A 27,520-nucleotide genomic window follows, 5' to 3' on the forward strand; every position below is an offset into this window, starting at 1 on the left:
GATGACATCTTAATGTTATTTACACACCGACCCGGGTCATTTTCTCACGGTAACACACTCGCACTCTATAATATTTATATAGCCTCACCGACCTGAGGGTGGGTCGGAGATGCTCTTGGCTCAAAAAAACCCGGACAAAAAACGTACCCTACGTGGGTGTGTTTGTGAGAGGGCGCATCCCCTAATCGTTTACTAAATGTAGTTAACTTATAAGTCTTTCTGTTCATTCTAGCAGCGAGGTGGGGGTGCCGCAAGGGTAGGGTGTATCTTGGCTAGTTAGCCTCGGGTTCGCGCTGTCGGGTCGGGGGATAGTCAGTTGTGAAGGTTGGGGGGAGAGTCACTTCACGTCTCTATTGGAGGGCGTGGTCGCGAGCGGCTGTGGCCGCGAGTTCGTCTGACTGTCCCTTTTCCTCAGCAATGTTTGCTAGAGTTCTCCAGCGAGGGCGTGGTTGTGACGTCGCTGGGTGTTTGCAGGGCGTGTCACGGGGGGGCGTGGGCGTGGCCCGGGATTGGCAGGGTCCGAGTATCCCCGTAGGGACGAGTGTGGCGCTGCTCGCGGGGCTTCCTGGTGTCTCCCGTCAGTGCTTCCGGGCTCTGCGCGCCTATGCGCTGGCTGGGAGGATCCGCGCGTGCGGTGTCTTGTTGTCTCCCGGACCCCGCCCTCTCCTGCTCACCCGACAGGTCTGGGAGGGAGGCATACCAATGGCAGGACTCAGCGCCCGGCAGCTGCTCTGATGACAGGGGCGGCATGAGCCACAGTCAGAGGAATAAAACCGTTCGGGCCGTAGCCGAGGAAGCTCACAGAGGGAGAGCGTCCGCGTACCCCCGACGCCAGCCACACTGCACAGAAGCGGGGAGCGTGAACTCGAGCCTCCGTGACTTCCACTGCAGAACTTCCCGAGGGACGTGTCCCTGAGCTCGCGCACCTGAGCTGAAGCAGCAGCGCTGCCAGCACCTGGGAAGTCTGTCAGGGCGCTGTGTGCTCCCGCCTTCTCGACCTGGACTGTGGATTGTGTTCTTGGGTCTCTGCCAGCTGGACTGGCAGCTGTGTACCCGAGCCCCTCCCGGGTGGATTTGTGTACCTGAGCTTACCTTGCCTAGTTTGACAGGTGTGCACGCTGCGCCTTTAGCGTTCGGATTGGGACCTGTGTACCCGAGTCCGTCCCGCTTGGACTATAGGACCCGTTTAACCCGCTGTCTGCGCGCACAACCGGACTTGAGTATTTACCTGCCTCTGTGCATCTTTAATCTGCGGGGCATCCAGGCTGTGGTTCTTTTACAAATATCTGGGATCTGTGTGCTTGCTTCCTGCTCTCACTTAAGGTTTCCCTTCTTCGGCTGTGCAGGTCTGATAGCCTTCACTTGGCCTGGCTGAGCTCCCCCACCTTTCCTGCACTCACACGTCACTGTGTACCTGCTTCCCCCACTTAGTTTTGTTCCCTGGCTGCACCTGGGAGCTCTATACTGCTCTGAAAGCCACCACTTCACCCAACTGCGTCTCTCCTAGTGTCCCTGCACTCGCATAGTCCTTTGCTTGGGTCTGTGAGCTCTGTACACCTGTGGTCTACTTATTCTTGGATTTCCTGGCTTTACCTGTATGTTGTGCCTCCTCTGACTGGTTTCACTCACCTGGCTAGCTCTCCTCCCCTAAAGTCTCTGCTCCTTCCCTTGCCTCATTCTTGGGTGTGGGTGAGTCTGTTTATAGGGCACCTTCGGAAAGTCCATTGCCTAGCGGCATCGCAAGGCCGTAACCATGAACCCAGGGCCCCAGCAGGAACAGCAGCAGAGGAGCCCCTCGAAACTGGGGCCTCCCAAGGAAAAAGACTACTCTCCCAACGCAGTAAACCTGCTCCTCCTGGAAATGCTCTCCTACCTTTGCCGGGCTGTATTTTACCTCGTCCCTGTCTACCTAGCCGGGTACCTAGGTCTGGGCCTCAGCTGGGTCTTGATTGGCCTCCTGCTCTTGATGTGGTTTAGGAAGAACAAGAGTGGCAAGTTGGCACGTCTGTCTGCGGCCTGTGAAGTGTTATACGATGAGAAGCTGGCCATCTCCAGCCACATAGGGACCCACCAGCTCCCAGCCTGGGTGAGTAAAGCGGGGCCCTAACGGCGGGGGTGAGGGGTGGTGGGGCTGGGTGGAGATGGGGTGTAATTAGGGGATTGCTGCATCAGGGCCTCTAAGATTGCCATGCTGCAACACATTTTACACCGTTAATTAATCTAAAATTGCGTTATCTCGGTATAAAACATGGCTTCCCCCATTGAAGACATTGTGATGCCTCTATATTCTCCAGCTTTGCACGCAAAACAAATCCGTACCTTCTGGGAGACCAAAGATAGTAAAACGCGACCTCCAAGCCTGATTTTTCAATCTGTTCGCCATGGTTTGTTATACTCTAATGTGTTTCTGGTGCTCACTTGTTGTGCATATCTGCTTAATTTTTCAATGGGTAATAACTTATTTTTTTATTTTATTTTTGCATTTTTAAAGTGCTCACAAAGCCCGCCGGCATCGAGGCGCTGTTACAGGAATTGTTTTTTTTTAAGTTGCGTAATTGTTTTTTGTCTTAGTTGCATCAACCTCATTTTATCTCCGGAGTCCCTATGTTTACAATCTAGGGATCTATTTCCCCATCTGCTCTCAATATGCAATGCAGTCTGGTGGTTGTTTTCTCCCCTTTTCTTGATTTCCAAAAGTAGATTAACGATTGCAAAATTATGTATAACCTGGGCCTCATTTCTTGAGCTGCAGACTATGCTTAACCTGCAATTGGTCTTCCTTAAGATTTAATTGCTGGTCTAATGTAATCAAATCTCTGGGTATCTGTATGGTACTCCTATACATCCTCTATTCTCAAGATCATGTCTTTACAAAACAATCTGTTTTTCTCCGTTAGTACTTCAAGGCATTCGTTATGACATTTAACTCAAATGAGACATCACTTTGGTATACATATAATATTTTAGGGCTTGTATGCAATCAATCTCTGGCTTGGGGGAGTTTCAGCCTTAGACTGCATGGTCACAGCAAACAGTGATGGTCTACATTACATCAGGACAAACCGGCGCCATGAGCAGCCCAAAAGAATAGAGGACATGAAAGAACAATCAATCAAGACTGCCCGAGTAGTTCTATGTATTAAGTGTGTGTAATGGTCTTTGTAAAGGGAACCAGAGAACCAAAAACGGTCCAGGCAACATACAGACATACTTGCGTATTTGAAACCAATAACGAGGAAATAAAAGGGTTTGCCACAGGGAAATCTAGACAATCAACATCAAAGGTTATTAGACACGTGCTTTGATAATATGATTGTTTACAAGACCTGCAATTGAATGTGTACCAAAGGGGTGTATAAGTATGCCTTATTGAATACCATGAAGAAGCACACATTGTTTTGTCAAGATATTATGCAGAGAATAAAATGTTGCTAACCATGTAGATTTTCAGAGGTTTGGTTACTTTACAGCTGGGATGGCAATCAAATAAATCTAAAGGAAGACTGCAAACTAAGCATAGAGTGGTGCTCGGGTAATAAGGCCCAGGCTATGCATTATTTAGCATGTTTGGGTTTAGGGTGTAATGTTCACCCTTAAGCCACTCTAGCAGCCTCCCCCAAACAATCCTATATTTTCTCCAGTTCAGTGGCTACAGTTAACCCCCTCTTTTCAAATTTAGACAAATAATTATATGTTTTCAGCGCATATTTTCCTTTCCCTGCTATTGCATTTCACATTAGTTTGATTTGTATCTCATTTAATATTCTGCTCTGGATAATGAGAATTTCTAGTACCCCTATCTTTTCCGTTTCCCAAAGCTTTTCCTGACTCAGGATGTAAGTTCCTTTAGCTATCTGTTAGGATTTTAACCCTATTCCTAAAGACATTTGCCCTTTTTGTCCTGTTGTAGGTTCTCGGTTGGGGAAATATATCTTGTTTGATGTTTTATCCTACTTCTTTCAGTGTTCTTATTCTTTAGATGGGACTGAGACTTGGTTCTTTGACAACTTCCTCCTCCACTACTCCCAAGCCCAGGTTTCCTCTCTTCCTTTCCACATTTCTGGGACATGTTACATATTGCTGATTCAAGCCTGGATACTGCTCTCTATTTGTATCTATTTGAGATATATTGGCAGGGCTTGCACTATTATTTAGCCTTGCCCTTTTTGATCTTGTCAGTTCTTCTTTTTTTTTTTCTTTTCTTTTGAGCTCACCCCACCAAAACCTCATCATGTTGTGTGTATGTAGTATAGTTGCTAAAATAAGCTACACACTTAAGACTCTATAATGGGGCAAGGAGTAGGAGAACTTGGTTTACCACAAACTATTCCTTTGCGAATCAATTGACTAGCATATCTCTATCTGGTAGGCTTTCAGGTTGAACTTTCAACTTTTTTTCAAAATCACAATTCCTAGACTACACTTTTTTCTGACTTCACAATAAATGTATCCTCTTTCGATGTTATGGGTTTTTGTCTGATGGAATTTTCAAAGAGCTTTCTTTCGATGTAGTGTGATGTGCAAGGTAAAATTATGTTGGGATCTCTACAGTGATAAGAGGCGTTATGCAAAGAAATTCTTTCTTTTGTACCACCCCTGTTTTCTCAGTAGATTTGTACTGGTTGTAATTGCAGTAGACATAGAGTGAGTATTGCCAGAAGTCTTCCAATTTAATTTGGTCCAGACTTTGGGTCCAAAAGCGAAATTTACTTCAGCTGGTATCTGCTTCGTTGTTTGTGTTTTTTTAGGATCGATGGCTCTGAGACAATAATGCAGAAGGCATATTGATTTCATCCTCTAACATGACAATCGCAGTGGGATCAGTCTAGCTCTAATTTAAATTGTCTTTATCTGTGCTGCAGACTAGTGTGCTTCACAGCAAAGATTCATGAGAACATTGGTTTCCAAAATATACCTTTTTGGCTTTTTAAATAATTTTATGATGGTGATTATTCATACTTTTTGTTCATTTACTTTTGCCCTTCTTTTAGCCAGCTCAGTTAAGCTTTCAAAGGGGTCGGACTGTAGTTCGTGAAATTGGCAAAACTACCACTTGTCCTAGTTTGATCCTTATAAGGCAGAACATGTTGAGCAAGGTTGGGGATTGGTTTTTGCTTCCCTCATGCATTGTTGTAGGTAAACCTTCCAGTCTTGTGTCTACAGAGGCTGTTACCATGCAACAATAGACACGCTGGCTGTTCAGAAAGAATTATTTGGCAAGATCTAGTTTCAGATATCGGTAAACTACACAGGTAATGGTGCCAGTATACCTTACTTCTCTTCAAATACAAAAAGGGAAACGTCTTGTCACAGTCCTGATACAAGTTGTAAACCCAGAAATTGGTATCGTAGTGAAAAGACTCAAGAACAGACAGACAAACTCTATGCAAGTGTATCAACATTTGGGATGCTTATAACAATTATTTGAAGAGAAGGCGTTTATGAAAAACCGTTGGCAGACGTCGATTAGGGTGTACACAAGTAAAGACAATAAGGGCCTGAAGAAGCACGCAGTGTGAGCTTTATTATAACTACCAAGTGTGAAGCACATGTAGGCCATGCTTTAAAAATGAGGAAGTGTTTTCTGGGTCCCCATCGTTGTGGTGGTTAGAAAGATATTTTGTATTTTTTTAAAAATGTTGTGTGAAAATATTTTTTAAAAGTGAAGTGTACAAGCACTTGGTTCTACCACTGGTTGGCCTATGCAGATGATATTCTGTTGTTAGACCTTACCCAAATTGGCAGCCAGAGAATGTTAAAGGCTCTACAGGGCTATGCAGAACTAAATAACCGGAAAGTCAATAAGGGAAGACAGGTCATGAGGTTTTCTGATGGGAATAAGAAAGTGGGATACAGTTGCCAATATGGTGAACATCCCCTGGAAGTTACAGACCATTTTATGTAGTTAGGAGTACCGATTTTCAGAGGAAGAAGTAAAGGTGCCCTAGTTGGTGCACTTTCTGATAAGAGAGATGGGTTCATACCCAAAATGAGGAGAATCCTCTATAGATATGGGAGGTTCTCACTAGTCCCAATTATAAAATACTATAGCACCAATGTTATACCAAGCATGATCTATGGAATTGATACTAAGCTGGATACAGATAAGGGCATGTTTGACTCCCTAGAATAAGGACTTTGGCGTACAGTACTTGGGTTGCCTCAGTCCCTATCTGGAGTACTGATAGGTTTTAAACTAGGTTTGATTTCCATGAAGGGATGCCTTTTGTTTAGGAAAATAAGGTCTCCTCCAAGGAATTCCTTATTTTGTGATTTGAATGCCCTATTAACAAGTAATACGGGTAATCATTTGTAGTGTGATTTGCTCATAGAAGAACTGAATTGTGCTGCAGACCGGTTAGAAGTGAACCAGGATATTGTAAAACGTAGGTTATGGGATTTGGATTTGGTACAAACCTGCACGGGACTGAGGAAATGTAAATCTGGGATTTAAGCCTCGAGCATTAAAAACGTGGCAAATTGCCTAAGTATTTAGAAAAGTTCTTTCTTCATAATCTCAGAATACAATTCATGAGGCTGAGAATGAATTAGCTATATACAAGAGAAATCCTCAATTTAAAGGAACATCCCCAGCCTACGTGTTGTTACTGTAACAATACCAGATAAAGGCAACCCTCAAGCACACAGTCAGCAGGTGCCCAGCTCCGACACCTTTACACTCTCATCATTGTGGAGCACTCGTGTATAAGAATGAATGGTTAGAAACCCAGTATCATTGGCAATCTTGCTTTGAGGGAAACTCGGTCAAGCAGATCATCAAGGTACTAAGGTTCCCCAATGAGATTGGATTAATCTAGTGCATCAATGTTTTTATCCCGGTGGAAGGCTTGATTCTTTTAATTGTAAGACATAATTTTATGTTTTGATATATTACAGTGAATATTTAATTTTTAATAGATATAATTAAAGAGGGATTGGTGTTAGGGAGAATTCTCAAAATGTGCTAATTCCTCTCTACCTTAGAGACTCCCAGCTGAACTTTGGGACTCTGTACTTTTTAATTCTGTTTGTTTTCTGTGTTTTTCTTTGGTTATGGAGTTTTATCCAACTCCATAGGCATAATCTTTTTTATTTATGTCACACAGCACCCTCTGTGCAGTGACACAGGGAAGCCTTTAGGCTGTCCCAAGGTTTAAATACCTTCTTGGGATAAACTGTTGTTTGCCAGAGAATGTAAGGTTAAATAGACTTTACTAGTTTTTTTAAATTCCTAGACCCAGCACACACTATCTTCCTATAGAGTGCCGGAGGGGTTACCTAGTATACCCTGTGTCTAGGAACTCATGTAACAGTCAAATGATACCCTTTTCTATCGAAAATGGCTGGTGGCAGTGGTTTTACAACTAACTACCATGATTTTTCCCAACAGCGAACACCGGAAGCTAAAAATCGCGGGAGCCATGTTTTTCAAGATGGTGCCTTAAGGCCCTTTGTTTAAATAGGTCCCGTCTTCTTTTTTACCATTTCTTTTTGGAAAGGTCCTTCTAGTGTTTGTCTCTGCGCGCCAAATCTGGTTTGGTCCCTTTGTTTCTATGCCTTTGGTGGGCTTCGGGACTGAAGACCACCTCTGGCGTCTCAGTGTCTTGGTGAGGGAGGTGCCTGAAACTCCCTGTGCTTGGTCTCCTAGGAGACCCAAATGCACTCTGGCGTGATTGGCTGGCTGACTGTCCGGCAAGGACAGCCACCCTGCTAGGTGAGTGACATCTAGGCTGGAATGAATGGGAGAAAACTGTTCTGAACTGGAAAGCAGAGTCGACCACTGGAACGAAAGAACCGAAGACAAGCTGGACGAGGACAGCTGCTGCAACTCCTGGACCATTGGTTTGCTCGGTGAAGCCCCTTCAAAGCCGACTTCTTCCTTTGGTGGGACCAATCCACTTGTAAGCTCCCTGGATACCATTCTCCAAGCTGGTTAGGATTAACCAGGGGTAAGGACACCAGCTTGTGTGCTTGAATTTCAGCTACTCGAGCTAAAGTGACTCCATTTTGTCAGTTTTCCCGACAATCCTGTGCAGTGCAGGAGCCCCCTGACTCCCTCCCTATTGTCCCCACGACAGAGGCACCGAAACAGTGAGATCTGCAGGAACTGCCAGGAACCAACATCTTCAGCCGCATCTATTGCTTCATACTAAGGTACTGTGCCAATCCGATTGAGAGAACGCCTCTATCGTGGTGAAAGTTGGTGGAACTTTCCCAACTTGCAGGCCTGATCAGCTTGTGACCCAACATGATTCTTTTTCATACAAACTACTTCTGAGAACGTTGGCAAATACTTTACAGTTTACTTCAAGAACTGCTCTTTCCTATCCAAGACACTAGTGCATTGGCTTTGGCCTAGGCCTATTGAACTGAATTGAGTCCTCTACAGAACTAAAACTATGTGCACTGCCTAAGAAAGTATTTGTTATCTATTCTGCTAACTTGTGCCTTTTTACTTCCATTGAAAGTAACTGAAATGCTATTTTTCTCCTATTTCAGGGGTGCTTCATTTGTTCAGAAACTTATTAGTTTGATATGGAAAGTGTGTTTGTGTATAATATTAAGTTGCCTCCTTCTAGTGAATGTTTTCTAAATGATTGTGTAGTACATGAATAAGTGTTTTACCAAGAAACCTTGAGTATATGTGTCTACTTGAACCGCTGTGATTGTAAGACTCCTGTGTAACCTCTTGTACTGCTCACATTCCCTCTTGAGATAAGCCTGTCTGTTCAGCTCACTAACACAAACAGTGTAATACAGACTTATACCAAAGGTTGATTTTGTTTTTACTTGCACCTGTAGTCCTAATTATATGTAGTGGTCCCAGATGGTACTGCATGCAATTCTGCCTAACAATTGGTTATTTATTTTAGTAACTGTTGTGTGTAATGATGACTTGGCTTTTTGTATATTAACAGAATTCAATTGTGAAAGGTTTGCATGTATAAATCATTGTGCAATTACCAGCACTTTGCTTTCTTTTTTTTAATGATTTATCAATATAATTTTATCTGCATGTTGTCGGATGTCACAAGTCTTAAATAGCTGCATAGGTACATGAAGTTTTTTTTAATGTTTTTTTTTTTTAAATTTAGCACAGCGCAGTCTGGTTCACTTCATTAGTATGACTGATTGGAGAGAGAGATTTTGATTGGGATCACTCTAAAAATATCCTTTTCTTCAATGTTTTGGTTGTCTCCCTCATTTGGATATAGGATGAGACTCGTTTTCTTAAGCCTGCAGATGTACATTACACACCAATACTTTTGCAATAGTAAACATATATTTCGCGCCGACACATGCCATTGCATTGTGGGACTTGTAGTTTTGTCACATCTTCCCATTATAAATGAGAGAACTTGTGTCAAAATGCAAAAACAAAAGGTTTGAATGAGCTGCCAACACATAACATGGTACAACTAGACACCTTTGTATACAGCACTTTCCTAATTCGTAGTGGACCTGAAGTTGGTGCCTGTCACTAATTGCCACTCCCTCCTTCCAGACAGCTGCCGTTATGATATGGCATTTATTACGCACCTTTACACAAGCATTTCTAGGCGCGACAAGACAAGGAGGGGGAAACACAGGGAGGACAAAATAACGATCTTGCTAGGCCTTGTGTAATTCAGATCGCGCAAGTGCAGGGAAGTGGAAGGGCAGAAGTGCACGGGGAAGACGTGCAGGTAAAGCAAGAGTGCAGCCAGTGAGTGGCTAAGTGCAAGTATCTCAAAAAGTGCAGTCAACGAATGGCTCATAAGTGCAGAGAGAAGGGACTGAAGGATGTGCAGAGAGAAGGGACTGAAGGGTTTGTGAGTACGTTTTGGGTTCTTTTACTTAGTCAGATGATGGGTTTGAGTGTCCGTAGTCTTGGAGCGTACTCTTCTGTCATTTCTTAAATTCTTTACCCAATTCCTGTTCTTAGTTTCTTCTTCACACTTTTGTATGTAATTTAGTTTGGCTGTATGTAGTGACTTTTTAGCTTTCATTTTTTTGGGGATTTTTTACTTGCAGTTGGTTCTTAGTTCCTGTGATGAGGCGCCAGAGTTAAAGGGTAGTCCGACCCAATTAAGCCCTTCCAGATAGAGGTCAAGCAAGGAAAGATGAATGTGTGATGTCATAGAGGGAGGTACTCTCTAGGTTGATGGACTTATTGCTGCTCCAATGGGAGGTGATGTTTATCCTGCTGAGAGGTGCCTTCCTTTAATACTGGTCTTGTTTCTTTGTGTTCGTTTTTGATATTTTCCATGGTGGCTTGAAAATATAGGAAGAACCAGAGAAGGCCCTGCCGGAGGAAGAGCCCGTGTACGAGTGGGCATATTAAAAGTAACAAAGGGGTTGAGAAACGAGAAGAGTTGCACCGGTTGTGCTGATCGGTACAAGTCGTTTGTGTGTGTTATATTTTGAACTGCCAATCCCTGTATGCCGCAGTCGTCGGCAATCAACTGTTGCCAACCAGCTGTGTCTGACTGGGCTCCCTCGCAGTTGAAGAAAAGGAGGTGGAGCCGGCGTTGACGGGCCCACAGCTGTTCCCCTCCCTTGCGGGGGAGGAGCCGCAGCATCGGCCGTGTAGTTGAAGGGTGTTTCGCCAGGAGAGGCCCGACCAGAGAAGCCAATAAGGGCCGCTGTAGAGATATCGCGAGAGCGCGCGCTCTCGCGAGATCTCGTCGCGGACCAAAGCTCTGCCCCCGCGCGCTTTGCGCGCACTACGGGACGAGCGGAGGACGCGATAAGGCGCGTCCTGCTGAGCCCTCCTCATACGGGGCCCGCTCCTTATGAAACTTGGACACAGACATAAGGCAGCTGCCTCCCAGCCACATTAGGCCCGTTGGCCTCTGTTATTGAGGCACACATGTTGTGTGCATCCTGCATGAAACCAATGATAGAATAAATACAGCGTTTACAAGCTCGGAGACTCCTGCCTTCATTACAAGCATTTTACTACATAAATTGGCGACGAGGATCACCACCAGAACTCACGGAAGAGCATGCAAGGAGCAACGCCACCGCCACCCTTTCTCCAAACTCCAGGTAGGCCTGCCATCCCATGGCCACAATGGCAGCCCCTATTCACGACATATGTGGAGGCCCTAGGTGGGGCAGGGTTCTCAGCGGCGAGGCGCAGGGCCATGTTACTAAATGCCCTGGGAGTGGAAGGTCAAAGAATATTCGAGAGTCTCACCCCGATACCGGTGGCTGGCGACAATGACGATGTTTTCAAGGAGGCAGTCAGGAGAATCATAAAAAGGTTTGCCAGTAAAGAGAACACAGTGCTCCACAGGATACGGTTTTACACGCGAAGGCAAGAAATGTCTGAACCAGTTGACGATTACGTCACCAAGCTGGGGGAATTAGCAGCGCTGTGTAATTTTGGCAACAATGCGGAGAGCCTCATATGTGACATGTTGGTCGACCACACTAACAGTCGGAAGGTCCAAGATAAGTTTATTGTGGAAAAGGAACTGCAGTTGGAGAAAGGGATTGAGATCGCCAGAGCAGTCGAGGAAACGGCGAGAAGACGAAAGGAGCTTACTGGGGCCCAGAGTTCCGCTGAAATATAAGCTGTGGGTTTCCATGCAAGAAGAGAAAGGCCGGCAACCGACACGAGAGAAGGGAGAGGGAACAGGAAAGAACCCCTAAAGTGTCACAGGTGCTCCAGCACGAAACACCTGGCGTTTGACAGGGAGTGCCCAGCCAGAGACGAGGAGTGCTCCATTTGTAAACGCATTGGCCATTTCTCCATTGTGTGTCGGTGGAGGAACAAGAAAGTCTCCAGCCTTAATGCAGATCGCAATACAGAGAAAGAATCATCCTCAGAAGATGAAGGAAGACCCACAGTCATCATGGTGAACAGCACAAGAGCAAGGAGAGAGAAACCTCACTGCATGATCAAGATTGATGGCATGGAAACAAGGGTCATGGCAGATTCAGGTTCGGATCTAACGATCATTCCCCTTCGCACATATAAGGACCTGGTGGGAAAAGAAAAGGTGCAAGTGCTTATGACGAGGCACAAACCCACGGTTTTTGGAGGGGCGTCAGTCGAACTGTTAGGATACATCAAAGCCAAAGTAGAATTCAAAGGAAGGGAAACCACAACCAGGGTCTACTTCAGTCACGAAGGCCCAGCAGTGCTAGGGTGGGACGACCAAGACAAGCTAAAAATCAGACTGGATCCCAGCACCGAAGATCAGGTCCTGTCGGTCAGGGTGACGAGCGGACCTGTCGTCAAAAGCGACTACCCAACACTTTTCTCGGAGGAGCCGGGGCACATTAAGGGTTTCCTGCACAAAATAGTGCTCAAAAGGAATGCGGTCCCTGTAAAGCACCGAGTGAGGCCAGTACCAGCCACGGCAAGGGACATCCTCAGAAGTCAGTTGGAAAAGATGAAGATGGAGGGTGTCATCGAAGAAATCGAAGCATCTGAATGGCTGATCCCTGTCGTGCTTATAAAGAAACCCCAATCAAAGGAACTCGGCGTATGCATAGATCTACGCAGTTTAAACTTGGAAGTCATCACAGATAACTACCCTCTTCCAAGCATAAATGAACTCATTCTGTTAATGAAAGAAGCCAGAATATTTTCAAAACTGGACATGAGGAATGCATACCACCAAATACAGCTACATGAAGGTTCGAAACCCCTCACGGCATTCATCACTCCATTTGGCACCTACCAATTCACCAAGATGCCATTCGGGTTGTCATCAGCAGCATCGGCTTTCCAACGCATGATGGATGTCTTGCTAAGGAAAGTTAAAAACGTGGTGTACTTCCAGGATGACATCCTCGTGTATGCGGAGGATGAGCAGACGCACGACGCCACGTTAAGAATTGTCCTAAACCAGCTACAAGAAGCAGGGGTGCGGTTACGGTATGAAAAATGCTTGTTCAGAGTGAAAGAAGTTGAATACTTAGGGTACAAGATTTCAGAAAAGGGTATCAGTCCCAAACAGAATCTCATGCAAGCAATCATTAAAGCACCGGAACCAAACAGCAAAGAGGAAGTAAGGTCATTTCTGGGGCTGGCTGAATACTATGCGAAGTTCATACCGAAGTTTTCCGAGACCACGGCACCCCTTCGCGACGTACTCAAAAAGGGCTCGGAATTTGTATGGCAAGAACCCCAAAGGACGGCGGTGGTGAATATAAAACAGCACATCATAGATGCCCCGTGCCTTCAACCGTTTAATCCGGCGTGGGTAACCGTCGTAACCACCGACGCCAGTGCTTATGGACTGGGAACAGTGCTAACACAAAAGAAAGGTGACACTGAACATGTGGTGGCCTTTGCATCGAAGGCATTATCGGAAGCGGAACAGAACTATTCTACCATTGAAAAAGAAATGTTGGCCTGCGCATGGGCGGTAGAACACTTCAGGACGTATGTATGGGGCACCAAATTCAAGTTAGTAACTGATCATAAGCCCCGCATCCATATGCTCAGCCCGGGTGGCACAAAAGTATCCATACCCAGATTGGCACGCATTGCAGCCAAGCTGCAAGAGTACACGTTTGAGATCCAGCATATCTCAGGTTGGAAAAATTCACAAGCTGACTGCATGTCGAGACTGCCGGAGGGTAAGGATAAAGCCACCACGTTCCTTCATGGAGAATGCATAGTTGCATCCATCATGGACTTGAGAGCGCCAGATTACCTGGAACTCAGTGAGAGACACTGGGAAGAGGAAGATGGGAAAGACCCCACCATGGCCATGATTCGCAAATGGACCAAGGAAGGTTGGCCAACTGAAAAGGCGTTGCCCGAGGGCATGAGACCCTACTGGAAGGTGTCGGACGAACTGTCTGAAACGGAGGGGATAATTCTGAAATCAGATCAGATTATTCCTCCCACAGGAATGAGAAGGATCATCCTATGTAGAGCCCACGCAGGCCACTTGGGAAACACCATGACCCGTCGCAGAGTGAGAGAGGCTTACTGGTGGCCATCCATGGACCAGGAGATTCGATCCATGATAGAACGTTGCCATGACTGTCTCAACAGCGACAAGAGACTTAAGGTTCGCCAAGCACCCCTAATACCCACGGAAATTCCAGAAGCCGTGTGGTCAAAGCTTGGCATTGACTTCATAGGGCCTTTGGAAGCAATGGCACCTGAACACCGGTATGGCATAGTACTGGTTGATTATCCATCCAAGTGGGTGGAGGCCGCGTTCGTCCCGAACATAACCACGGAAACCGTTATAGAAGTACTCACAGAAATTTTTCAGAGGGAAGGCCTCCCCAAGGAAGTGGTTACAGACAACGGGGTGCAACTAGTCTCAAAAGACATGGAGGAATTCTTAAAAAGAAATCACATAAAACAAAGGAAAGCGGCCCTATATCACCCCCAAGCCAATGGGCTTGTAGAGAGGACCAACAGGTTCATAAAAGGCGCCATCCAATTAGCAACGGCTTCGGGCATGGACCCGCTCAAAACCACCAAGGAGGCCATAGCGGCCCACAGACTCACTCCAAATGGGATCACCCAAATATTCCCGTTCAAAATGTTGAGAGGGAGGAGTGCGGCATCCACGCTGATTCCACCATGGTTGTCGAAAATACGAGAAGATGAAGTGGTGGACATGGCAGAAGTAGTATGGAGAATCGAAAGCAACAAGTCACGCATGAAATTATGGAGTGATAGGAGAAGAAGAACCAAGCAAGCGTCCGACATAGGAAAAGGAGACTTGGTAAAAATCCAGTTGCCGAAGAAAGATCAGGTCACAGGGTCTCGGTTTAGCCGACCCATCAAAGTGATTCACAAAGGAACAAATCATGTTCGCACGGAAGACGGGCGAGCGTGGAATCTTGAAAGAGTGGCACTATACCAGAAGACTCGGGGAAGAGCGAAGACCCCAGAGAGATCACGAACGGAAACCGAAAGAGACTGCGGAGCAGGTGAAGAACGAGAACCAGAAGGAGACGACAGAGAGAGGGTGGAAACTGAGGTCGAACCGGAAGCACTGGGTGCAGATCCCGATCAGGAGCAACAGGAGAATTGCACCAGAACTGATGATAGGCCCAGAAGAGAACACAGAAGACCGGTGAGATATAATGACTATGTTTTACAGTGATTCCGCTGTGCATTGAAAAAGGGAGATGTGTAGAGATATCGCGAGAGCGCGCGCTCTCGCGAGATCTCATCGCGGAACAAAGCTCCGCCCCTGCGCGCTTCGCGCGCACTACGGGACGAGCGGAGGACGCGATAAGGCGCGTCCTGCTGAGCCCTCCTCATACGGGGCCCGCTCCTTATGAAACTTGGACACAGACATAAGGCAGCTGCCTCCCAGCCACATTAGGCCCGTTGGCCTCTGTTATTGAGGCACACATGTTGTGTGCATCCTGCATGAAACCAATGATAGAATAAATACAGCGTTTACAAGCTCGGAGACTCCTGCCTTCATTACAAGCATTTTACTACAGCCGCGCAGGCCTGGCAGCGTTGTACAGCAGCAGGGGGCTGTACGGTGCACATCGAGCAATTTGAGAGGAATTGAAGATCCAGCAAGGTGGCAGTCTGATACTGAGAAAAGCTGTCAGCGGAGCGAGGGGGGCCTGCCTGCAGGCTTGAAGCCCAACAAAAGCATCACAGGGGCCTTCCTTGGAAGAGGTCTGCCGACGGAAACGTGCTATCTGATAAAGAGAGGAGATTACAACCAAACGCTCATTTCTTATAACGACTTATTAAAGAAGATCGACGCATGGAGAGGAAGACAGCAACCCTGTTTTAATGACCTTTGAGGAGAAAGAGCGAAGGTTATGAACTGGGCCTCGCCGTATAAAAAGAATCTGGGAGTATTGAAGCCCTGAGAAGGGGAGAGATGAAGGGTTAACTAAATTCCAAATCTCTCAAGGGAAGACTGCTAAAACTGTCTCTTTCAAGAGGGCCACCCGGTGAAGGGACAGCTGCACGACGTCTCTCTTTTTCTTGAGTTAACCCACTAAAATGTCGTTATCCCTGTGTTCTGAAGTTGTTGTGAGAAGAATAAACAGTATTTAAAATCTACTGTCTCAGGTGTGGTCTATTCCCATCCGCAAATTGTAACAGTCCCTCAGTCTCTTTTGTAGTAATTTGGTTTCTTCGCCTGATTCTTAGCTTCCACAGTGCTGTTATGTTTTATTTTCGTGTACCTGTTCTGAATTTTGTTTTGGTTTTTTTTTTACTTTTTTTTTTTAAGTGTGCATGATTTTTCATAGCAATCCTCCCCAAGAAAAGCAGCTTTCCCTTTTTTGGGGGGGGGGGTTCTTTACCTGGTTGTAGCCCTCTCCATACTCCTCCTTAGCGGTGTTACTTCTGCAAGTTGTCATGTACATGGTTTCTGCAATAGATCATTGTATCTGCTGAAATCCTTTCTAAGGAGCTTCCTCTACCGTTGTAATGTTATTTATCAAACCTGTCACAGGGGCACTTCTCTGCTGCTAAGAATGAAAACCAAAATCCCGGAGAAGTAGCCGCCTTCAAACGCTGAACTATCTAGAAAGTACCAGACCTTGCCATTGTTATCTGTCTTGGAGAATACGGTCCCAATGCTATGGCTGTTTTTTCAGTACAACAAAATATTTTGCATCCTACGATAATGGTGGCTAAGCAGCACACTCGACCCGACCCCTGAACTCCTTGCGACTATACATTGACGTGACGTGACATGCCATTTCTACTTTGCACATAGCTCCCAAGTTAAACTGCCCCATGCATGACTGCTTGAGCCAGTCCTGTTTTTTTCCCCATTGCATGCAGGGACAGACCAAGCGTACCCATAAGGATATTTTTACTCTGGCCTTTGAAATCTGGAGTGATCCGATTTGCCTAAATCCTGGACGTTAACTACAGATTTAGTTCCACAGCTTCATTCCGTGGTCATTTGGAAAGTGGCTATACTTGTTTTGTGACCAGAAGAACTTTTCAAATTTTTCTTGCATGTTTTGTCTCTCTGTTGGTCATTCAGGCTTTTTTGAATGGCTGCATCGTGATGGTATGGCGGCACCTCAGGTTGTTTGTTGCTTGGGGTTTCTGTGGGTTGTGCAGAATAGATGCAGCCTAGTGTCACCTAGATCGCGTGGTGGGTCTGATGTCCTGGGATGTAATTGATGAGCAATATGCAGTTGAAGGAGAAACACACTCTTAAAATAAAGTTTCGGGCTCCTGGCCGTTCGAACATGCGGACCTGATCTGGAGATCTTACATTTCACTTGTGTAGATCAAAAATAACAACTTTAGAGAATAGGTCGTCATTAACGGGCCTGCCTCCAGATGTTGGGGAGCTAACCGAGTTTAAAACGTACACGCCCTCGATGGCTGGGCAGCGAGAAACCGCCCTGTAATTCGGTCTTTTTAAGGCCTCTTTTTCTCTGTAGTCTCCTACTTCAAGCGCGGGTAATCCTGACAAACGTTGGTTTAAACAGCGAAGGAGCAGCGTGGGAAATGGTTCCCATGCTCTGTTTTCCTGTCCTTCCCTCGGGACTTTTGGCCGACAAAGTAGATTAATTCCAGTCACATTCAAGGCGAATGGGGGCGCTGTTATTGTTAACGCCCATATTTATTTTATGATATATATGTTTGAATAGTGGGATCCTTTTTGCGAGAATAGATGCACGCTGGCTCCAAGGCCAACGAAGAATACAGGGAGCCTCATCAAAATTGATGACGCCATGTTTCGTGGTCCTGAAATGTAATTTGGCGCGTGATTCATCGTTAATCCAGCAGAACGGATCTTGGTGCACCTGATGGGATGCACATTCAGAAACGGATACTTAAGATTCTACATATTTTCTGGGCAAACAGTCGATTTCTTCTTCAGGGGATGCATGGAGTTAGCTTCTATTTGTGGTACTCCAGCGATCTGCCCAGGGCTTCAGGAGGGTAGAGTCAGTTCTACGTTTTTTGTAGGAACGGCTTGTCTTTAATGTTACTAAACTGTAGGCTTTAACTCTTCTGACAACTTTCCCAGTTCCATGTGTGAAACCTCGAGCCAGTCCTGATTTTTGTTTCCAGTTGCGTGCTGTATGTAACATGTTGTTTGCTTTTTCCCATTGTAAGGATGGGCTTACATGTCCCAGCATGCAGTGGGGAAAAACAAGACTGGCGCAAGGCATCTCTCATGGAAGTGGGCAACTTGGCAGCTATGCATAAGTGGCAGGTTGATGTGCCCTGAATTCTGCACCCAAAGAAAATCTGGGTTTCCGCCACTGGTTTAATGACCTTGTTGCAGGCACCCTCATCAACAGCCCACTTCAATGGACAGGCAGGGATATGCCCCACCTTGTGCAGAGAATAATCACAGCCAGAGCTTGCTTTCACTTGGTTAAAACGTTGGCCAGCCATGCATATTGGTTGAATATGTGTAAATGTATTACTTGGCCAATAAGTCCATGACTGCGGGCCATTACCGCATATGGTAATGCACCCGGGGCCCATAGTTACAAGCCCAAGCATAGCGAGGGCCTTAATGAAGGCCCCGGGGCATTATTTTATGCAGTAATGGCCCGCAGTCGAGGGGCATATTGCCATTCGTACCCCAGCCCGTTAGAGCAGGGTAATGTTTTTTTCCCATCTGCGAGAGATGTTTGTTTTGCAGCTGAAAAAAAAGTTAGTTTTAAAAAATGCCCGCTACGTACAGGAAAACAGTCCATTTTCTCTATCCATGGTGGCCATAGTAAACAAAGAAAATGGCCGCCATGGAAGGGGAGAGTCCCTTCTCCCTTTCCATGGTGGCCTGAAGAAACACGGAAGAAAAGCGAGGACAGGCCTGAGGGATGCAGTGCGACATGAGCGGGAGTACAGACTTGGAGATGGACCACTAGGTAAGTGGCTTTTTTTTTCACTCCGCGCCGGGTACACTGCAGCTCAGGGTCAGGAATAGCTGTCTCAGTGCTGATTGGCATGTCTGACGCACTGGTCGAGGCGTCTGTGGTGGCATGAGTTACTGCGGCATGACAAGTGTCAGGGGTGCAGTTGGTTGTAGCTCTAGGGTGTCGACTGGTTAAAAAAAGTCCTTAAGGTGGACGCTGGTTGATGCTTGTTGGTGCACTCCTAGCTTCTTCGTTGGGCTTGTGTCGTCCTTTAAGGCAGATAGCCCAAAGCTGTGAACGGCGGATAGCACAGGGGCAACGCGCTGGTCTTGGAAGCAAGACCACACAGAGCAACAGAGGTTAGAATCCCAGATCTACGCTTAGAAACCAAACTCGGGTACGGTATTAGGCGCGTTATAAAAAACATTAAAGCTGAGGAGAGTGTTTGCAGGCAATGGCCTTGCCCTTTTGTTCAGAGACTATCTGGCACTTTACACCCAGGAAGCTTACTGGCAGAAAATAGCACGACATGATGTGTGCTGGCTGGGTGCCGGTTCCGGAGCTGCTGGACAGGTCCTCTGAGTCTGGTATCTCACTCTGTTCACTGGGAGATGATTAGGGGAGGGATCTTGCTTCCCTCTTGGAATTCCCAGCCTTCCTTCACTGGCGGAAGCTTAATGCAGACTGTACCTTCAACCAGGCTGCAAATGAGTTCTTCTTTCCTGCTTTTGTGAAGCCTTCAGATGATTTGCCAAAAGAGGGGCTCAACCCTCTTTAAAAAGCTAAATGCGTCCCCGTGATTGGTGCAGGCTAAGCCTACCTTTAATGAGCTAATCCTGGGTCCCCACCAACCATTTTCTGTTATGCGTGAGGTCATAACCAGAGTGCTTTTCAACAGGAAAGGTAAAGGGGCGACAACATGTACGAAGTCCCACCCTTCTGCCTGTCTGTTGTAGATCAGTGTCTCATTGGTTAATTGAGCTCTCTGTGGCTGCTGATCAGAGCACAGCTCTCCCATAAAGTTATGGCGAGAACACACTTTCTGTCTCCATGTAATCACATACTCATAACTTCCTGAATGGGTTCCCGCTGCGGGGATGACCACTAAACGGTTGTACCACACAAGACATTCACTGCCCTTTATACGAAGGAGCGGAGCTGACTTCAAGTTCACCCAGATGCATATCAAAAGGGTGTTGGGGTTCCTGTCCCCTCTGTCAGTCCTGCGACCCTCCCGCAGATCTGCTTCAATTAACTCTTATCAGTATGTGCTGCTACCAGCAGGCAGACAAAGGATTGGGCAAATCCATGGAGCCTTTGATATTTAATTAGGCGGGCCATGGCAGGAGGAAGGTGTTGCCCTCTTCCTCTTGCTGCTTTCATGTACTCCTGGCTGTCCCATTCCAACTGAACATGATATGAGGACTGCGCATGTAGGCTGTGTCCACCCAGAGTACATGTGACTGTGTTTGTTGTGCGGTGAGCATAGGAAAATGTGTGCGGATTAGCCCCACAGATTTTCCGAGGTTGATGTTCCATCATTCAATTTCTTAAAAAAATATCAACCGTGTCGATTGTCGAATTCCTCACATCTAGTCTACACAGTTGCCCATAAACCCAGGTAAACTGACCATTGCCGTTTTCAAATTTTCCAGGGCAAGCATGCGTCATTGGTGATCCAGGGCAGACCCAAAAGGTCAACGGAGGCTTCCCGGCTGCATGGGGTGTAAAAGAAGACCACATTGTGGATTTGGATAGTATGGGTTCCAAAAATTCTTTTCGCGTTAATTAAAATGAAGTGATTCCTCACTCGGTCGAAATGTATTTTTATTTTTTTTTTCTTTCTTTAAAAAAAAAAAAACCTGGAGATGGATAGGAAATACCAGTCTCGTGATATAGTGCTTATGTGTCAAACTTCAGTGCGTGTCAGTGGATTGCATCCCCCACTTCTTTCAAGTTCATTTTTTTGTCTTTTAATTCTTGTAGTTTCTTCTACCTCATGATAGATTACGGGTCCCAACTTTCTGTGACCAGCACCATCCATTCTAGTTCCTTTTTATTGGGACAGGGATACCCATGGCATCCGTCAGCCCAGTTGTGAGCAGCATCGTTTCTACTAAGAGTTCTGTGGCTCGGCCATAATGCACTCATCGCTTACTACATTGTCTCTCGTTCTGGGAGAATTGAGGCGAGAATTGAAAAGGGAAAGGAGGAAACAGTGGCAAGCCGTATAAACTACTGGAACTCTGAAACGAAATGGATGGAAACACATCTTCCAGTTACCCCTGTCAATCATCCAGCTCCTTTTGATGATTGCCTGCAAAGAAAAATGCCATACGAAGAGGGAAATTCTCCTCTGTCATAATAACCATGCACACCCGCTGTGTTAGTTTCTTAGGTGTGCTTATGTTCAGTAGCTGCTCTGGAATATGCTCTGTAATAGCCACATCCTCCGCAGCTTGTTAGAGTAAGTTTCCTATGCCTATTGAGGGTATTTCATCCGCAGAAAGATAGAGGCTTTTGTCTATCCATGACATAACCCTTCTTCTCAGGAATGCTCGCGGTGAGATTCCAAATAATGTCCTCAGGTTTATAACTCTAATCAGCAAAATGTTGAAATTGCAGATGATGGGCATTGCGGGAGAGATGGTGTAAGGGTATCCTGTCCATTATGGGACGAATTCTGCCATTTCCATTTACCAAATAGTCCGATTTAAGTAGGGAAACTGACGCACAACACACCGACTTTGTATCATTCTTAGTACATAGAAAGAAAAAGACTAACCGCTAGTGTTAAAATATTGTTTACCTATGTCGATCAATTGATGGCATTTCAACATTCTACTGAGCTTGCAAATAAGACCATCACCTGATAAAACTTTAGAACCACTCTTGTCCCACAGGTAATGAAACCGTGGTGTATAACGTGATGTCGGCATGGAAGCCTCCCTGAAACTATCCTTTCGTTAACGAGCAGGCATTCAGAATCCTGTTGGAGGCTGTTTTTACACCCGGCAAGGCTCCATGAAACAACATTTGTAAATCAAATGTTTTGACCATGATTGGTGAATGTTTATATTGTGATGCACCCTTTTAAATTCTGGACTCTGTGTTGGAATACTGGACTGAAATCTCTGTGAGCGCTTCATTCTGCCTATTTTTAAACCATTTCTGGGCCATTCTAGCAGTGTAATGGTCTAAGTTGCAAGCTATTGCACAATTATGGATTGCATTAAAACTCAACCTGTCACAATGCAGAGCATGGGCAGAGGGAGAGCGCTCAAGCAGAAAATCTACAGCGGATATGAGGTCCAGCCCATTTTCCATATTTAGTCGCTTCATTGCATATGTTCAACATGTGGTTATCGTTAGTTAGATCAAGTCGCTTTCTGATATTCCAATTTTCTCTCTTCCCTCCACCATCTGTATCCAAACACTCAACGTTTGAGTTATTTGATTAAAGTCAGAGGGATAACGAAAATGTGATTGCGTGACCCTTTATCGCTGACATCACAGGAAGAGACCTTTCATGGTCCCCGGGGCCCCAGATGATGGGCCTTTTTATTTTACTTGAACAATCTTCATTGAAAACCTGAGGATACAACTGCTTCATACATATTGATTGGGATTGATTACCGTCACACCACCACCCCAATAGTAATTGGGGGGAGGGGGGAACCTGAAGGCATGCATTATTTCCTGTGGTCAGTCGGATTGTTTAAATCGCAGTAGTTGCATAACAGTCCACACAAACTTGGGGTTGCCATGCCTTCCTCTCGTAACTTAAGTGTATTGGGCTCAGCTGAAAAGGTAAAAAGCATTTATGTGGAGATACAGGAACAGATCACCGCTTGGGTTTCTTTAATCATTGTACCAGGAATTCTTCCTGTGGTCCCCCCAGCTCTGGATTCTGCAGAGTTTGGCCGTGTGGCAGCAGGCAAAGCCAGGATTACATCTTCACTCTCCTTTATTTGCAAACAGATCCGTTAATCTCCATCTGAAAAATAATGAAATTGAGAAACGAATCCCTCACAATTAAGAAGTGGATGGAAAAGAGGATAAGTTGAACTGAGGTGAATATTGGTCAGACCACACTCCCCACCCCCCTTTGTTACCAGAGATGAAAAGGGCTGTTCACGGTAAAGAAAAGGGGGACCACCATGCAAGGGGTATTGGATAGGAATCTTGGATTGACACCCCATCCCCCCTAAGTTTGACACATTTTGTGACGTTCATAGCATCCATAATGGGACACAGAGGAACAGTAACTGGGGACTTAACGTGTGGGGGACATGCTCCTCCCTGATTCTCTAGACAGCTACACGTGGCTTGGGCCAACTAGTGGTGGCTGCTGGCTCATAGAGAAGCACTGCATGATGTTGGTGCTCTTGGGAGCAGTAGCAAGAGTGCAGGGATTCCTGCGACCATAGGTGCCACGGATACCTGCTCAACATGTCTGTCATGAAGGCTTCTCTCCAAGTTGAGTAATTGACTTTGGGCGGCTGAGCTTGGACCCCAACTCCCTTTGGACACATGGACAGGAAACCGTGCTTTTACTCTTCCAAATTGCAAAAGAGGAATGTGTACACACAGCTGTGTAGCATGCACGATTCATATTCATGGATGGCTAATTATCGTGACATCACCCTGTGTATGTCTAAAGCTGCTAACCTCTTTCTCTCTCAATGGCCGACTATCCACCAGGGCTTGCTCACCAGGGGTTTGCATCTCCCTCAGACCCAGGAGCATTCGTTTGCTGCAATGGGGCGTCATACTGTGAATGCGCTCTGCAGAGTCCTGAACGGTCGTCCCAACAGTGCCCTTTATTATTCTATTTTCCTATTAGTAGTTCAGGGCAGTGGTGTGACCTCTGATTCCTTTCTTCCTGAGGAAGTCAGTTGTCTGAGATTATGGCTTTTGGGCACCCTTCCGCCAGAATAGGTCCCTATTATCTCAATCACTGTAGCAGTGTTGATGGAATTGACACGTTTTTATATCTGAACACTTGGAAAAATTGTACTCATAGCGCTCATCTTGTGAATGTCTGTAAAAGGGACTTGCTAGATTAATGTCTACTTTGAGTCAATGACTGCCTGTTAAACACTAGCTGATTTGAGGTGCATAGTGGTTAGGACCTAGTGGACTTCACTGCAGAGTATAATTGGTTATTTATAACGCAGTTAATACCCAGAGGCTTCTAAGCGCAGATCGGGGACCGAACCTGTGTTGCACTGCGTCGCCTTGCTTCCAAGGCGAGCGCATTGCCCCTGAGCTATCCTCCCGAGACAAAGGCATTAATGCAGGTAGTGCTCCGTGTCCCGGCCTATTGCAGGCCCCATTAATTATTTTTCAATTCTCCACCCCTTTTGATGGGCTATTTACAGCATCCTTCTCTGAACCACGTAAAGCTCCTCCTTTTCCTTGTGAAAGGGCTGCTGAACTTCAAGGGCCTTAGAGGGGGAATCAAACTCAGACAAAATGCATGGCGTCCCTGAGTATCGGTTCCTTTTGCGTGTCTTCTATCCACTCCTTCTTTGTGATACAACCAACAAACAAGGTTGGGTTGTTGTCTGTTGCATCTGTCAGTTGGCGAGGTTGCTGAGAGCTCCTTGGAAACATCCAGCAGAGGTCGTGAGACAGTCCTATTGCGTTTTTTGCACTTGACCCCAATGTCATAGTTGTGTTCTTTGAGCCTTGCTGACAACCTTGCCAGCCTTGGTAAAACCATGCTTTGGCAGACTACTGTGAGTACCTGCTAAAGGAATTGTCACCTCAAATGCCTCACCTGGCCCCCAGGAACTGCTTGAAGTGCAGGACAGCCCGTGCACATGCAACGACCCCTCTCTCAAATCCAGCTCCTGGGACTGCAAAGCATGATATGCAAAGGCAAATGTGTGTTCTGCCCATGGACTTCTCAGAGCATTGTGTAGAGGCAGCAGTTATTACTCACATCTACATTGACAATTGTTTGGCTCTGTGTTGGAAAAATTATGCAAATCTGAGGCTTTGACAATGAGCTGTTTTGCCCCTTGGAAAGTATGTGTTTTGCCCTCAGGTGAAATGGAACTCTCAGGCCTCAAAATGTGCATTATCCATTAGCTAGTGATAATTGACTCTTGGCGAGAGAGTAAGAACTAGTGTGCTGTGTTCACATGGAGAATTGAGGTGAGAAGGGACTTTCTACTTCTGCACCCCTTTTCTTTGTGAGCTTTTGCAAGGGTTCTACCATCTTCTGTCTCTGGTTAACTTGATGTCGAACTCGCACAAATGCAGGAATGAAAGCAGTACTTCCTTGGATGAAAAGTAACAAGTCCAACTTGTTTCCCACTGTGAGCAGAGAGCACAGGTCCCTCTACCTCGCCTCAAGGGCATCCTACTGAGTTACCGAAAGGGTTGATGAAGGGCGTGAGCTGTTTAGGAACTCACAAAAGCATCCATCTGGTGCTGTGCATTTTTACAAAATACTTTTATATACCGCCACTATTGCTAAAAACCCAGTTTCAGAGCACTGAGTAGTTGATGTTACTTGTTACCATACTTTGTTTACCACATGGTCTTTTGGGGAGTGAAAGGCTGATCTGGCTTAATCAGGGTATTGGAACCATGATTCACTGCAACATCATATTTCCGAGGCGAGCACTTACGCTTGAACTATTCCCCAGCCATCATTTCCCCTATATCGTGCAATGGGTGGGCACATTTCTTAATGTTGGGGTTGCGATTGTGCAGCACAACTCTCACCGTGTGTCCCCTAATGATGCGCCTTAGCCATGTGAACGAAGAAGTGCATGGTCTTGATTTTCTCAATGATGGCACTCCCTACCATGTTTCTGAAGGTTTTCGGGTTTGTCCTACTGTTGGAAAGACGCTTTCCTTAATTGTCTTCTCGCAGGCAAGGCCGATAACTTGAGAATAATTCAGTGTTTTAACCCCTTTGGTCTGCAGGTCTTCTCAGTGAATGCTTGACACAAGTTTCCGGACCAGGAATTCTGCCTCCTGCCCCATGCTCTGGATTCTACCGTATCTGAGCATGGGCAGCAGGCAAAGCCAGAATTACAACACCTAGCTGTTCCAAAATGGCCCTTACATGCGTCAATGGGCAGATTACTTACTGGTAATCTTCATTACTCCAAGCCCGGATCTTCATCGTCACCGTCCTATATTCCCTCCCACCCTTCCCAGTGGCCGGATGACTTGGGGACGACCAGGTTGGGGGTAGGAGTGGGAGGTAACTTGTAGGAGGATTAAAGGAAAGTACAAAACGTACATAAACACGGAGGAATGACTATGCCAGTCCTGTGGATCCTCCATGTTGATGTGGGATAGGGTGGTTTGGAAGGTCAATCAGGCGAGGTGATTCCTCAATGAAGTAAGGGCTGTGACGAGGAATCCGGACGCAAGGTTACTAGGGCTTTAGAGATGGCATAAAACGCACACATCATGGTCATAATTAATATTTTTGGGGTCGCTTGTCTTTTGATAATGGTAGGTTTGATTACCTTTTCTAAAAATCCGAATATTTTATTTAAAATCTAGCTGTTCCAGTAAGTTGCATTGCCTACACAGATGATCTGGTGCTAATTGATAGAACTCAAATTGGTCTCCAAAGGTTGCTCAACTCTTATGAGTAGCTAACGATCAATGAGCTCACAATTAACACTGAAAAAACAAAAATTGTGGCAATCGGCACTGCTTCAAGTAAAAAGGCAAAGGCGTTTAGGTGGACTGTAGACGGCCAGTTCCTTGACACTGTAGATTCAATAAGATACTTGGGTGTGCAGTTTAACAATTCCATTTGTGAACATCAATGGGTGAAAGACCTGAAATTAAAAACCATGAGTCTTGCCTTTCAAGCGGCAAAAATAAACAAAAGTTATGGCAAATTCTCATTATCCCCGGTCTTAACGTTCTACTTACAAAAGGTAGTACCTATACTAACTTTTGGTGCTGAGGTCAGCTGGAACATCAGCGAGCGCATTTGGAATTCTCTAGAGGGGCGTTTTTGGCGCTATGTTCTCCATCTACCACAATGCGTCTCAATGATACCTTTTACGTGATGAACGGTCATTGAACTCACTGCATAGCCATGTGATTTGGAAATCAATCACATTATTGCGAAAAATGTCTGAGAATCCAATGCCTGCCTATCAAATATTCAACAAATTCTATGTTGATACCAACGCTACCTTATTAAATATGTGGCGTCTGAGAGTACAAGCCTGGGTTGATGCTGCAGAAATCTGAGTTTGATCTTTTGACTAGACCACAAGTTGCAAAAAAGAAATTTGAGTATTGGGCTTGGATTATCAACATAGATAAACGAGAAAAGCTATCTTCAACATAATGGCTAGACATTGGTCAAAAAAAGCTAAATCTTCAGTCGCATTATTTAATGCATTCTCCTTCTCGCTATCGCGAGCAATTCCTCAGGTTTCGATTGAATATCTTGAAATCTAAGGAAATACTTTGGCAACGAAAAGACAAACTGGTAAAAGACAATCTGTCGCTTCTGTTCATTGGCAGTTGAATCGCTGAAACACCTAATCTTTGAGTGCGAGAAAACTAGTGCCTTGCGACCTATACACCTTGGTCAATTTGCTCCCTTAGATGATATGTTCACTTGGTGGCTTAAGATTTCATCTGGTGCAAATGCAAAACATGTTGGTGCAATTGTAAACTATCTAGATGCACTTCTGAAATGCCCGTTTTGAGCTGTGATTTCAAGACT

At 45.7% G+C, this 27,520-nt stretch overlaps 1 protein-coding gene across 1 annotated transcript in view; it reads left to right on the forward strand.

Annotated features, from left to right (window-relative positions):
* The first annotated feature begins 484 nt into the window (after positions 1 to 484).
* The window catches only part of ESYT3 (extended synaptotagmin 3), a 392,268-nt gene continuing 365,232 nt past the window's right edge, over positions 485 to 27,520 (forward strand). The window contains exon 1 of the mRNA XM_069616612.1: positions 485 to 2,086. Within this exon, the coding sequence (XP_069472713.1) occupies positions 1,754 to 2,086 (333 nt within the window). The 5' untranslated portion in view covers positions 485 to 1,753. The remainder of the gene's footprint in view (positions 2,087 to 27,520) is intronic.

This window comes from Ambystoma mexicanum, chromosome 9, assembly GCF_040938575.1.
Source record: "Ambystoma mexicanum isolate Mex_15411 chromosome 9, UKY_AmexF1_1, whole genome shotgun sequence".
Lineage (NCBI taxonomy): Eukaryota > Metazoa > Chordata > Amphibia > Caudata > Ambystomatidae > Ambystoma > Ambystoma mexicanum.